The sequence below is a fragment of the Heteronotia binoei genome, chromosome 14 (assembly GCF_032191835.1).
Source record: "Heteronotia binoei isolate CCM8104 ecotype False Entrance Well chromosome 14, APGP_CSIRO_Hbin_v1, whole genome shotgun sequence".
Taxonomy (NCBI): domain Eukaryota; kingdom Metazoa; phylum Chordata; class Lepidosauria; order Squamata; family Gekkonidae; genus Heteronotia; species Heteronotia binoei.
Genome location: NC_083236.1, coordinates 53,020,683 through 53,034,706, shown reverse-complemented (window position 1 = coordinate 53,034,706; position 14,024 = coordinate 53,020,683). Strand labels below are relative to the sequence as shown.

At 44.3% G+C, this 14,024-nt stretch overlaps 1 protein-coding gene across 1 annotated transcript in view; it reads left to right on the top strand.

Annotated features, from left to right (window-relative positions):
- ITFG1 (integrin alpha FG-GAP repeat containing 1) overlaps nt 1-14,024 on the top strand; it is a 185,855-nt gene that overhangs the window by 2,135 nt on the left and 169,696 nt on the right. The window contains exons 2-5 of the mRNA XM_060253919.1: nt 4,677-4,749; nt 7,581-7,717; nt 8,351-8,408; nt 9,007-9,081. Coding sequence (XP_060109902.1) covers nt 4,677-4,749; nt 7,581-7,717; nt 8,351-8,408; nt 9,007-9,081 — 343 coding nt within the window. The remainder of the gene's footprint in view (nt 1-4,676; nt 4,750-7,580; nt 7,718-8,350; nt 8,409-9,006; nt 9,082-14,024) is intronic.

Genomic DNA, 14,024 nt, shown 5'->3' with positions numbered 1-14,024 from the left:
CTCATTGAAAAATCAGCTTTGGTGGTTTTCAAAAGAAAACTATTTTTATGGTTGTTTTAAAAGCAACAATTGAAAACAAACAAACCATGTTCCCTTAGGAAAATCAAGAAGCAAACTAAAAAAACCCCCACCTAAATACTTTTAAAATAGGGAATTTACTAGGAGCATTCTCTCTCTCTTCTTAAAAAATATATTATTTCAGTCTTAGCTGTATTTATTGCTCACTTATGTATGCTTCTTGGCTTAATTAGCTCTTCCTGACAACGAACCCTCCACCTATGTGTAATATTTGAGGCAATCTGTCTCAGTGGATCTGTAGGAGTGCCCAACTGCATGTTCTAAGTTTCTCAGTTCTCACTTTTACTCATAGTTAGCTTTGTTGAACTTTGTAGATGATCTAGATGTTGGTCTGAAGCAGTAGAACAAAGTAGGAGTCCAGTAGCGCCTTTAAGACCAACAAAGTTTTATTCAGAATGGAAGCTTTCATGTGCAGGCATACATTTTTTGTTGAACTTTGTTTTTCTTGAAAGTGCCACTGAGCTGGAAACTTCATTCTCACATCTCTATGTTAATTCTTATATTTGTATGCTAATTTACTGCCATCGGCAGATCTTACCTCCACCTTAATTCAATCTCAGCTATAATTGCCCAGGTATTAGTCATGCATCTTGGTTCTAACTAGCCCTTCCTGGCAAACCGCCCCCCCCCCCCCTTATACATAGTGGTTGAGGAAATTTTGTTTTCTGTATCGGAAGAAGTGTGCTTGCACATGAAAGCTCACACCTTGAATAAAACTTTGTTGGTCTTAAAGGTGCCACTGGACTAAAAACTTTGTTCTGCTGCTTCAGACCAACATGGCTACCCACCTGAATCTGTCATCTGGAACCTGTTACTGTTTTGTCCATGCTCTGCCTTTGGAGGACACCTTGATAAAATTAGTGATGTTTGTTGCTAAATTTGCCATTTTTCTGGGATTCTTTCTGATTGGCACTATGCTCCCTGTAATCTGTGCTTTCTGATTGGCACTGTGCTCCCTGTAATCTGTACTAGTTACTAATCTGCTTTTGGCCCAAACGAAGTGAATGAACCATGAATATGAATATATGAAGCTGCCTTATACTGAATCAGACCCTTGGTCCATCAAAGTCAGTATTGTCTTCTCAGACTGGCAGCGGCTCTCCAGGGTCTCAAGCTGAGGTTTTTCACACCTATTTGCCTGGACCCTTTTTTTGGAGATGCCAGGGATTTCATATTCAAAGGCAGCCCTGTGTAGAAAATGTCACAGTAATCTCACCCGGACATGGTCAGGAAATGGACAACTGTAGCCCTGACTCATTTTTCGAGGAAAAGCCGTAACCAGTGTTCCAACTCAAGTTGCTTAAAGGGGCTGCCTATCACAAAGGTCAGTCAGTCAGTCAGTCAGTCAGTCAGTTTATTGCGGCTCTAGGCCAATCGACAGCAACAACACAACTCATCAATAACAGTACAACACAACACCAAGTTGAAATATAACGTAACAATATAAAACTTGTACATCCATCAAAGTGGTAATAAAATTAGCTGACGTAGGCAACACTTAACTAAAAGCATCTTCTTTCAAATACAGACAGCATTAAATTTCTTCCTGTCGAGGTCGGTAACATATAGAAACTTAGCAAGATCCAAAGAAAGTTGATCACTCCCATCCCCTAAGAGGAAGTAAATGGTTTGGGCCTGATTTAAAGATTCAGCTAGCATTAGATGGTTCCGCAAAAGTCTGTACCTTGCCTCTGTATGGAAAAGACAGTTCAGAATAAGGTGGGAAACCGTATCGACCTCCTCCAGGCCGCACGGACAGATCCTGTCTTCTAACGGGATCTTGTGGAAACGGCCCCTCAGTACTGCTGTGTTCAGAATGTTCAGGCGTGCCAAGGACAGCATCCGCCTGATCTTAATTGGCTGTATCTTTTCTAGATACCTGGCACATTTAAGGTCACTTGTAAAAAAGGTTGGGATATACATCCCCCCAACTTTGGCCAGAGATTGTTTTAACTCCAATTCCAGTAATCGGTCTCTGATAATTTCTTTTGCCCCGTTCTTGAACATGAGGGCTAGGGAATCAATATTCAGATCACATTCCTCTAATTTGGAATTTAATTTCCTCAACCAATTGCTGACAAATGAGTCGTAGAAGATTTGGTGTACAATGTCATCCGGATTGGCCAGCACTCTTAAAAGGAGACTCAAACCTCTATTCCACATTACTGTGGAGAGGCTTGGAAGCCCCGTTTCCAGCCTGTTTGCAATAGATGAGGCATATTTTGGCACCTGAAGGATACATCGTACAAACTTCGATTGAACCATCTCCAATTTGGTTATTTTGTTATACAGGAAAATCTCAGCTCCGTACATTAATTGGGGTATAACCTTAGCGTTATAAACCTTAATCGCCGCTAAGGCGTTATAAGCGCCCTTGGAGGTGTAAAACTCCTGCAGAGCGAGCGCCGTGCGTTGGGCGTTACAGTGTACGTTTTCAATGTGCCCTTGGTAAGATCCTGTGTGATGAAAAACAACCCCCAGATATTTGTATGTTTTAACTTGTTTCAGTTTTTCATCATTAAAACGCCAATTCATTTCTCTAAATCTTTTGGTGAAGACTATAATTTTAGACTTGTCCCTGTTAACGACTAGATCTGTGTCCAGACAAAAGAGGGAAAGCATCTTAAGCGACCTGCGTAAACCGACTTGGGTTCTTGACAGTAGTAACACGTCGTCTGCATACATCAAGATGGGCACAGCAATCTTCCCGATCTTAGGGGGATGCAGACCGGGGTCAGTAAAATACCCTACAATGCTATTAATATATAAATTAAAAAGTTGCGGGGCTAGTATACAACCTTGTTTGACACCTTTACTTGTTTGAATTGGATGTGTCAGATGACCTTGAGGTGTGCATTTTACCTGCATACTAGAATTTTCGTACAGTTTCATCATGAGGAATAAAAGTCTACGGTCAATTGATGTACTGTACAGTTGGCGCCACAGCTTGTCCCTTGGAACAGAATCAAAGGCTGCTTTAAAATCTATAAACGCTGCATATAAACGAGAACCCTTTACTGCAGCCTGCTTATCGACTAGGAATTTCAGTATTAGCACGTTGTTCAAGTGAGAACGATTACTTCTAAAGGCTGCTTGTACATTTGCCAGGATGTGATTTTCTTCCATCCAAGTTGTTAATTTCTCCCGTAGGTGCAAGGCATATAGTTTTCCCATAATATTTAAAAGGCCTATCACAAAGGACACTTGAGCTCCTGTATGTAGGTTATAATATCACCCTCAAGTTACAAATTCCTTAATCGCTGATTTGTGACTCAGCAGCACCTCTGTCCTGAGCTTTTGTTTATTTGGCCTTCAGCCAACTCATTACCTTCTTCAGGTGCTCGTTCATGTAATCAATCCACTGACTCTCCTGACTGGATAAGCAAACAAAGTTTCTGCATCCTGATGACACTCTGAACTTCTATACTTTGATACCCAGGGATGTCAAACATGCGACCCAGGGACCATATCAGGCACCCAGAGGGCTCCTGTCAGGCCCCCAAGCAACTGGCTGTCGTCTGCTTCCTTCTGCATCACAGCTTGTTTTGCCAGGCTCGCTCAATCGCACAGCAGCTACAGAGCAAAGCCTCTATTTTCCCCTTTGGCTGAGGCTCCTCCCTTGAGGAGGAAGGTGGGGAAGGAGAGCTTGCTTTGCCAGGCTCTCTCAATCACATAGCAGAGCTACTGAGCCAAGCCTCTCTTTCTTCTATTGGCTGAGGCTCCTCCCCCTCCTGGTCCCCTGGGGAAGGAAGGAAAGAGCCAGAGCTTCCTTTGCCCAGTTCCCTGGATCACACAGGAGCAATACAAAGAAAAAAAAAACACCAATAAGACGAACAAGTGCAAATGTATTATGTTTTAGTTTAGGTTTAAAAAAATCTTTAATTGTGTTTGCCTGTGTCCTTTATCAGAGGTTTTTTTCTGTAGGAGCCCACAAGAGTGGAGTTCTGCTTGGGCTGACCAGGGAGCTAGTTGGCCCAAGCTGCCATGCAGCAGCGACATGCTCCCAGGCCAGAAGGTGTGGCCTAATGTGCAAATGAGCTTCTGCTGGGCTTTTTCTACACACAAAAAAAGCACTGTCCTTTATAAAGGTATATCTTTGCTGCCTGGCATTACATTTACGACACACATTGCCTGGCCTGACAAGGTCTCATTTATGTCAGATTCAGCCCTCATAACGAATGAGTTCGACACCCCTGTAAATACAGTCTCTCCCAGTGGCTCCATGTAGATTGGAAACCTCTTGTGTGTTGAGAATGCCCTACTGAATTTAGTTGGGTTTCTTTGAATCTGGGATTGCGCTGTCAATGTGTCTCTTCGTCTGACGTCTCCGTAACCCTCAACTGTCAGTACGTTGCACAGAACTAGTACGTTGTCTGTTTATTTAGGTTGTAAATTTTGTAGTTTACTCTTTACAGTGTGGCTCTACAACTTCTGCAAAATGTACTCATCCCACAGGAGATGCTTGGGGCTTCCTCAGCAAACAAGCAGAAGTAGAAAACTCTTCCCTGAGACAGAGCTCGGAACCCCTCCGTAGTTTTCAGTTATTCCTGGTCAAGAAGCTTCTTTAATCTAAAGCGACACGTTTCCTTGCTTTTCAGGCAGTGAATTAATTATCTTCTTGGCAGACCAAAAGGAACCCTACTTTAAACCCAAAGTCAGTCTCAAATTGAAGTAAGTATACATAGCAAGTTGGGTCTTTCTTTCATTCCATCTAAGAAAGATTAAGTCTCATTGTTCTTATAGTTGTTTGTTTCATCTGCTTGAGTTTATTTTGTCTGGAGGGGATATGTGGAAATCAGGAGAGACTGAAAAATAACCACCTTAGTTGTTTACAGCTTGCGGACTAGAAGAGAAACATTGTTCAATTTCTTTACTGTTTTGACAGTCTCACGTATGAGGGGCTGTGACTTTGCGGAAGAGCCTCTGTTTTATGTACAAAAGGTCCCATGTTCAATCCTTGGTATCCGCAGTTGAAAAGGATCAGGCACTAGAGGATGTCAAAGAACTCTTCCTGAAGAGCTGCTGCCCATTTATAGAGAATACTGACCTTGATGGACCACTGTGTGTGGGTAGCAGTGTATGAACAAGATTCTGGGGTATGGGTGGACTGTAAGTTAAATATGAGCAGACCAGTGTGATGCAGCAATAGAAAAGGCTAACGCAATCTTGGGGTGTATCAACAGAGGCATAACATCCAAATCACAAGATGCCATAGTCCTGCTGAACACTGCATTGGTCAGGCCACACCTGAAGTATTGTGTGCAGTTCTGGAGGCCTCACTTCAAAAGGGATGTGGACAGAATGGAGCGGGTGCAGAGGAGAGCTACGAGGATGATCAGGGGCCTGGAGACCAAGCTCTGTGAGGAAAGGCTGAGGGACTTGGGAAGGTTCCGTCTGGAGAAGAGGAGGTTGAAGGGGGCCAGATTGCTCTCTTTAAGTATCTGAAGGGCTGTCACTTGGAGGAGGGCAGGGAGCTGTTCCTCTTGGCAGCAGAGAAGAGGACTCGCAATCATGGGTTTAAATTAAGGGCAGGAAGGTACAGGCTGGATATTAGGAAAAAGGTTTTTACAGTGAGAGTTGTTCAGCAGTGGAATCAGCTACCTAGGAAGGTGGCGAGCTCCCCCTCACAGTCTTTAAGCAGTTGCTGAACAAACATTTGTTGGGGATGCTGTAGGGGTTGGACTCGATGGCCTGTGTGGCCCCTTCCAACTCTGTGATTCTATGAGGGCTTTTTAATGGTATGAGAGGAAGCCCAGAATCCTTAGCACCCTCACAGGGTACACTGGGGTGGGTTCTCTGTTACTTTAGGGCTTGACTGGACCTTGTGTGCTAAGGGAGAATCTAAATGGCAAGTTTGGCACTGCTGGTCTGGGCTTAGCACCTACCGCCCACTGAACCCACGTTCCTGCAAACACCAGTGCATGTCTAGCTGTGTTACGACCTTCATACTCTGCATTTTTCATTCGTTTGAATGGACTTGATGGCATTTAGACCAAGTATCTATTGGGTCTTCAGTAGCTGGATTGCACAGGTTTCTTTTGTCTAGAAGCAATGATTCATGGGTACATATTGTTGGGCTAAAGTGCGCCGTTTGTTTCTGCCTTGCTGTTGTTAGGAACTTCAAGACATTCTCCGTAGGGGACATAGGCATCCGTTTGCAAGGGAATAGCTATGCTTACCGCTAAGGCTGCTCGCTACTAGGAGTGTCCATACTTAATGCGTTAGAAGAGAAAGGCAAACACAAAGCTGTTGAATTATTGATCGAGAAAAGTAGAGCCAGGATTCTGGGCATCTTAGCGGCAGAGATTTACGATGGCAATTGGCATTTCAAACTACAGCTGCAAGGCTGTATGGAATGCTGACTTTAGAAAGTAAAGCCTTTCTTTGAAATTTTGAAGAGTTCAAATGATAAGAGAACAAAGAAGGCGATTTAGGGCTCAGGTTTCACCTTGCATTCTCTGCTCCGTAAGCCACCCCTAACAAAGATGCAATACTTGAATATGCAACAAGTTTCAGTTCCTGTAGAAGCTTTCTGGAACTAGAGATGCCTTTGTCAAGTGCCTGTATTCCCTTGTTGCTTTTGAAGCTGAGTACTGCTGCGGCTACTGTTTTGCCAAAGGCACTAGTTTTGTTTCCACATAATTTCGTGTTTATTGCATTGTTGGTTGTATATATTACATAAGTGATATTGTTTTGAGTGTCATAATTCGTCTTGAGTTTCCAGGAGAAAGATGGGCTATAAATAAATGTGTGAGAATCTGTTTTTACTAGGCTTCATGAATTATAAAATTATTTTAATCTGTTATGAGGATCAGGTAGCCAAAGAGGCAGGATTAGGGATAACATTTACCTGCTTTTAGTGGGAGGCCGCCTACTGATTGGGCCCTCCCTGCAGCCCTTGCTTCTCCAAGCAGTGGGAGAAATGACCTGGGTCAGAAATGATGTCCGGCAATATGTGACATCACTTCCACCCCAAAACCTGGAAGTGATGTGTGTCAGGTGATACTCCAGCCATCTCCAAAGACTCCATCACTGGGGGACAGCCAGAGTATCTCCCAATATGCTTACGTCACATCTGGGTTTTCAGGCAGATGTGACATAACACATCACTGGACATCATTTCCACCCATCACCCAAGCCCCAGAAACTAAATTCTGCACATAGTAACATTGAAGAGGTACCCCATCCCCCAGCAAATTTTGTTAACAACGAGCCAGTTTTGTGTAGTGGATAAGAGTGGCAGACTCTAATCTGGAAAACCGAGTTTGATTCCCCACTCCTCCCCATGAAGCCAGCTGGGTGACCTTGGGGCAGTCGCGGTTCTCTCAGAACTCTCTCCGCCCCGACTGCCTCACAAGGTGTCTGTTGTGGGGAGAGGAAGGGAAGGTGATTGTAAGTCAGTCTATGACTCCTTCAAGTAATGAAGGGTGGGATATAAAACCAACTCTTCTTCTTGAGGAAGTTGCTCTATTGACACTAACAACTTTTCTCTTGGATTTTAGGAGTGTGATAACCAGTGTGGTTCCTGGCGATTATAATGGTGATTCACAAATGGATGTCCTCTTGACAACTCGCCCACAGAATCAAACCAATGTAGCCCTATCAGTGTTTATTTTTTGGGGGGATAATCAAAGTCTAGGTAAGCACCACTAACATTAAAAGAATTGGGTTCAATCCTAATCGTTGTCTTATGATATGAACTGTTTGGAGAAGCCGCTAAGTATCTTCTGTTTTCTCTTCCTTACCCCATCCACAACCAACTCCAGCCTACGTCTGACCTGCAACTGTTACCCAATTTTAAAATTCTATGTCATCTAAATACAATGACTGTGAGAGTGAGTGAATGAGCTTTGCTCTGTAGCGCTCCCAGTTCACATATCAGCTTTGTGCTCCCCAGTTAGTTTCCAGCAAGCAGCTGTCCCTCCGTTTCATCTCTCTGTGTAATGTGGGAGTGACAATAATGCTAGTTTTCTTTTTAAGTCTGCTGTAAATAGTGATGCGTGCTTAGTTAAGGGCTGTACTGGGGAGGCAACCCAGTCAGAGTAAAGCACGTTTAAGCCCAGTTGGTCTCCATAGCAGAAAAGTCTCTGAAAATGCTTTCATATTGTACTGAATTTTGACATGCTTGCTCTTCAGCTGTTTTAAAACTCACTTTGTTTAAAAATGGTTCATTTTAGAAACACGAGTAATAGTGAGCTCTTTGTGGTATAAATCAGAAAAAGAGATGCTTAAAAAGTCAAAATCCAAGTGAATTTTTCAATTGTGTTTTCAGATAGCAGTCGTAACTTTACGTTAAATGAGACTTTTCATGATGAGCCGCTAATCATGGAGTAAGTATGTTTTATTATGGGAAGAGTTTTTAAACTTAAGTACTTCTTCACCCAAAGGGTGATTAACATGTGGAATTCACTGCCACAGGAGGTGGCGGCGGCTACAAGCATAGCCAGCTTCAAGAGGGGATTGGATAAGCATATGGAGCAGAGGTCCATCAGTGGCTATTAGCCACAGCGTATTGTTGGAATTCTCTGTCTGGGGCAGTGATGCTCTGTATTCTTGGTACTTGTAGGGGGGCAAAGCCCCACTGGTGGACCTCCTGATGGCACTTGGGTTTCTTTTTGTTTCTTTTTGTTATTGGCCACTGTGTGACAGTGTTGGACTGGGTGGGCCATTGGCTTGATCCAACATGTCTTCTCTTATGTTCTTAAATTGGAACAAAGCCCAGCAAATACAATAAGCTTAAAGTGGTTGCTCTCTCTCTCTCAAGTTCACACAAGGGCTTTATACACAACCTACTTTTTTAGATTTTAAGGCTCTATAGAGTTTGGGGGAGGGGTAGAATTTTATAGCATTTTATTTCAATCTATTCATGACCTGTGCTACTATTTAGTTGTGCTGCTGGAAAAACTCAGCTCTTTCATTGTGTTGCAGTTTCAATGGTGATTTAGTTCCTGATGTTTTTGGAGTTCCGACGGAATCTGAAAAACCAAAAATACTAATTGGCAGGTAACTCAAATTTATTTACAACTGTTTGGACGCATGCATGGTTGTATTGTAAGAACATTCTTTGCAGGGCTGGTGCCCATAAATATTCCTGCTAATCAGATACAATTAGATTTACACTGAGCTTAGTTTTTGGGATGTGTTAATGGGACTTGCATGGACATAGACATTATGGATGCTGTGGCTACAATTTTTTTTTATGATTCCTGTATTTTCAGCATACTAATCTCTTGCCCTGCATAATGATGGCTCAATGCTGGAAGAGATCAGGTGCAGATCATGAAAAAGGTCAATTCCAGCTATAATTGATCTTCTCCTCTGTCTCTCAAATTTCATGGACCTTTCAGGGCAGTCAGCATTACCACTCTCAGAAAACAGTGCATCTAGATTACTGACGGGTAAACCTTGATTCCTCCCCCCCACCCCACACACACACATATTGCTATCTGAAAATCAGAACAGGTTGAGCCAAAATTAGAGTTTCCCTCTTGTAAAGGGTTTTCAGAATAGCTTCACATCTTGGTTACAAATCTCTGCTCAGAACAGAACCTTGTGAAAATGAACCATTGTTTATGAGACAAGCATGAAAATGAGCCACAAAATTGTGATTAAAGCAAAACAGGGAAAAGAGGAAAAGACTATCTGAAGCGGGGAGAGGACGACAGGAGGAGTCCATGGCCTTCTCTTGAATTAACATGGTTAACTGCTATAACTTTGGTTTGTTTGCTATGACACTGTGTCCTGTTTTGACTGGGGAGAGGGACTTGATAACAGTTGAACACAGGCACTTGGGTCCTGCCATATTCCTTAATAGGCCTTGAATTCAGCAGGTACAGCTTCTGAACCTTTCTGACAGTTCCCCCTTTTCCTCCCCACCTACCTTGTCCATTGAATAGTAGGTGCAGCTGCATAACAATCCCTGGATTAGGAGAGCAGGCAGCCAGCCAGCCACCAGGGGCTTTGCCACACCCCCACCAGCCCTCGTTAACCCCTAAAAAAGCCCACACCACCCTTTCTCCACTTCTTATGTGACTTGCTGGCCTTTTGACTGGGAGGTGGGGTGGCCGAGGAGAGCCTCAGGTGAGTGAGGCCTGCTTAGGCTGGCTGAATCTCTAGCCAGCCCAAGAAGTCCTCACTCGCCCATCGATTTGCATCGGATTGCTTTTGGCTGGTGGGGAGGCAGCATATGCTAATGAGTTATGCTAATGAGCTCCACCACCTATTTTTCTACAAAACGAGCCCTGGTCTAAAGGAAGAGTAAAAGCATAAAGACTTCTGAATAAGTTTGGGAATAAAGCATTTATTTTCCCATTTGTGTGTATGTGTTTTGGCTCAACCTGTTCTGAATTTCAGACAGCAGTGAGGGAGAGGGAAATCAAGGTTTACCCTTTAGTAATCTGGATGCACTGAGGGTGATGATGCTTACTTCCCTGGGAGGCCCATGCAATCTAAGAGACAGAGCAGAAGACCCATTATAGCTGGAATTGGCTTCAAGGATTTGTAACTGTTTCCCAGTTTTTACTGTGTAAACTTCCATGAGGTCTGTTTGTTAAAAACCAATCTGTAATTATGATTAAATGAATAGGAGTATGGAATAAGAAAAGCACAAATCCCTCTAAGCTTTTCATTTTACTGGCCTTTGTTTTTTACTTCCTGCTCTGGTTAGAGAATGCCACGAAGCCTGGATTCCCATTGGTTCTTTTAAGTATATAGGAGTGTGTGTGCTAGCGTGCTCAGCATTCATTTGCTGAACAAATCCAGCTGTCTGCAGCCTTTGACAGATGTTCCAGGTTTATATGTAATCAATGGCAGCGCTCATCACCTGGAAAGGAAATGGTTTGTTGTGAAGTGTTTTGCGCTTCCCTCGGGCTTTTTAGCTATTGTGTCAAGAAAAGCACGTTAGAACTGGAGAAGTCAATCACATTATGCCTCCGTTTCCATAGGAACAAGCACATTGGTATTTTTTTTAATAAAAAACATGTCCCCCAAGCACTTAAATGCTTAATTAAAGAACCTGTTCATGCCAGTCAAAGTTAAAAATGTTGTTTGTAAATAAAAATTTTAAAAGATGCCTTTGTTTAGGTAAATTGCCCTGTAATTTGGGGAAGGGGGATCAGAATACAGACCCAACTGACTCCTACGCCAGTGGGGAAATGCACATGCTGTTGGAGGTATGCCAGCATGGTGTCCAGAAAGCTATGTAGACATCTGCTAGCCAAGAGCTGCTATGGTTTCCCCCTGTGCCTGAGTCTCTATTCCCTGGTGTTTGCTGCTGATGTCCTGGACCATCTATCAGGGATATCAAACAATGACCCACAGAGCTTCTGTCAGGTTCCCGAGCATCTGACTGTCATCTGCTTCCTTCTCCCTCTCTCTCTTGCTTCCTTCTGCATCACAGCTTGCTTTGCCAGGCTTGCTCAGTCTCACAGGAGCTACAGAGCAAAGCCTCTATCTTCTCCATTGGCTGAGGCTCGTCCCTTGGTGAGGAAGGTGGGGAGGGAGAGCTTCTTTTGCCAGACTCTCTCAATCGTACAGCAGATCTACTGAGCCAAGCCTTACTTCCTTCTATTGGCTGAGGCTCCTTGCCCTCCTGGTTCCCTGGGGAAGGAAGAAAAGAGCCAGAGCTTCCTTTACCCAGTTCCTGGATCACAGGAGAAAGATACAAAGAAAGCACCTTTAAGACCGACAAGTGCTAATGTAATCATGTTTTAAGTTTTTAAAAAAATCTTTAATTGTGTTTGTCTGTGCCCTTTATACCTGGCTACGTGGCATTGCATTTTATGACACACATGGCCTGGCCCGACAAAGTCTCATTTATGTGTGATTCGGCCGTCAAATGAGTTTGACACCCCTGATCTACATGCCCTGACCTCGAGGTGCATGGTGGCAACTGCCTTTGGTCCTGCAGTTTCTGGGAATCGCAGGGTCCCCAGCCCTGGTGCCTGAGAAGGAGGTGATGCAGATGAAGACTCAGCATCTTCAGATAGCAGTGGCCCTGCTCTGGCAGATGGGGGGAGCAGTGGTGGGGCAGCTGCCCTTGGGCCAGGTGTCACAGCTGCTGGTGGTCCAAAGAAGGGAGGGCATGCCTCCCTTCTGGCACAGCCCATCCTATCCATCTGTTCCTCATGTGGTGGCAATTGATCAGGAGCAGGTGGAGAGCCATCGTGAGTGTCAAGAAGCCTTTTCCAGGGGGCAGCAGTGGACGGAGGGGCTAGCAGCATCTGTAAAGGCAGCTGCCAGATATCTGGAGCGGCTTCTTGATGTAGTAGGAGGCACGGGTGAGCGACAGGGGTGCATCGGGAGCATGCTGGGGTACCTGTCTGAGTCTCTCTGGATCCTCTTGGTACCCCTGTGCCCCCTGCTCCTTCTCCTGTGCCTCCAGCAGGGGGTGGGCCATGGGTTGGCTTGGGGATACTCTCAGTGGCATGGGTGTCCTACTGGACATCATGGCTGGCAGTGAGCAGGGGACACCCTCACATCTACGTTCTTGTCTGACATCATCCTCTGGGACCCTGTTCGCTCTGTGTGTGGAGTGCTGGTGTTCAGTGCCTGCAGGGCTGTTGTGTGACACTCCCTCCCCACTGACAGGGGGCCAGAGCTTGTAATTGAACTGGTCTTTTCAAGGTAGGGTGCACAGCAGAGGAGGAGCATGGCTGCTATGGCCCGCCCCGCCCCCCTCCGCTCCCTGCCAATGATAGACGCTTGGCTCAGCCTCCTCAGTTCATGACTCCCATTGGTCCTGCTTGCCGCCACATTAACTATCCCCTAAGAGAGGTGGCCAGCTACAGCACAGCCAGCCACCACAGCGCAGGCACAAGGCAGGATCGCTCTACCCACATATCCAGGGCTTTTTTTCTGCCGGAGCCCACAGGAGCGGAGCTCAGCCTGGCCAGGGCTCCAACTGGCCCGACCCACCATATGGCAGCCACATGCTCCCAGGCCAGGCGGTGTGGCCTGATATGCAGATGAACTCCTGCTGGATTTTTTTTTCCTACAAAAAAAAGCACTGCCTATCTCTGTACGCAGATACAGATGGATGACTGTCATTTTTCCTCTGTTGAGAGTTGGCTTCTCCTTAGAAAAATCTGTTTTAACATCTTTTTTGACAGGGCGAATTATTTTGGATTACAGCAAGAGAAAACAACGTCTCGAACGTTGAAAATCACCTTAAGTATCACAGGGGAAGTTTTCTGCCCTGCTGAGAGATTTTGTTCTCGGTTGTAGCTATTAATCTTTTTTTTTCATTGCTTTATCGAGATGACTTCTGATTTCAAATCTGTGACTTTATGGAACTAAGCTCACACGTTTCTCAAGAGCTTGTGTAACAGCGACTGTAACCTCGCAATGATTACATTGGAAAATGTTCCCAGCTTTTTGAGCAAAAAAAAAAAATTCTCTTCCTTCATTTCCCCCCCCCCCCTCCTTTTTGAAGGGAATTTTTTTTAGTGGGAAGTTCAAAAGAAGTGTCTGCTTGTTTGCCAGATTATAATATGCTTCTTGAAGTGTATGAAAAGGCATTGGTGTACTTGTATTTAACTGCAGATCAGCGTTCTGTTTCTGCCGAAAGTAATGTAAAAGCTCCAAGGGGACGTCTTTAAAAATAGCAGGTTTTGATAGCATGGTATCTGTTTTCATTTGGAAATAGAAATATTTGTCTTTGAGCTGAACTGCCAGCTGATTAAAAAAAAGGACACAATGATTTTGGTATCAGTGCATGCAACAATATGAAAAGGGGTTCTAGATGGGAGAATGTGTGTCAGCTTGTTACTGTGTAACAGGGGAGACTTAGTTTCGGGGTGAAGTGGGGTAGGAGAAAGGGAGAATGAGGCAATGGAGGCTCCTAAACTAGGACTTTGTCTACTATATGAAACTTCCTGCTAATGGAAGATTCCTCTTTTAAAATATTTATTTATATTTATTTACTGTGTTTCTATCCCATCCTCTCC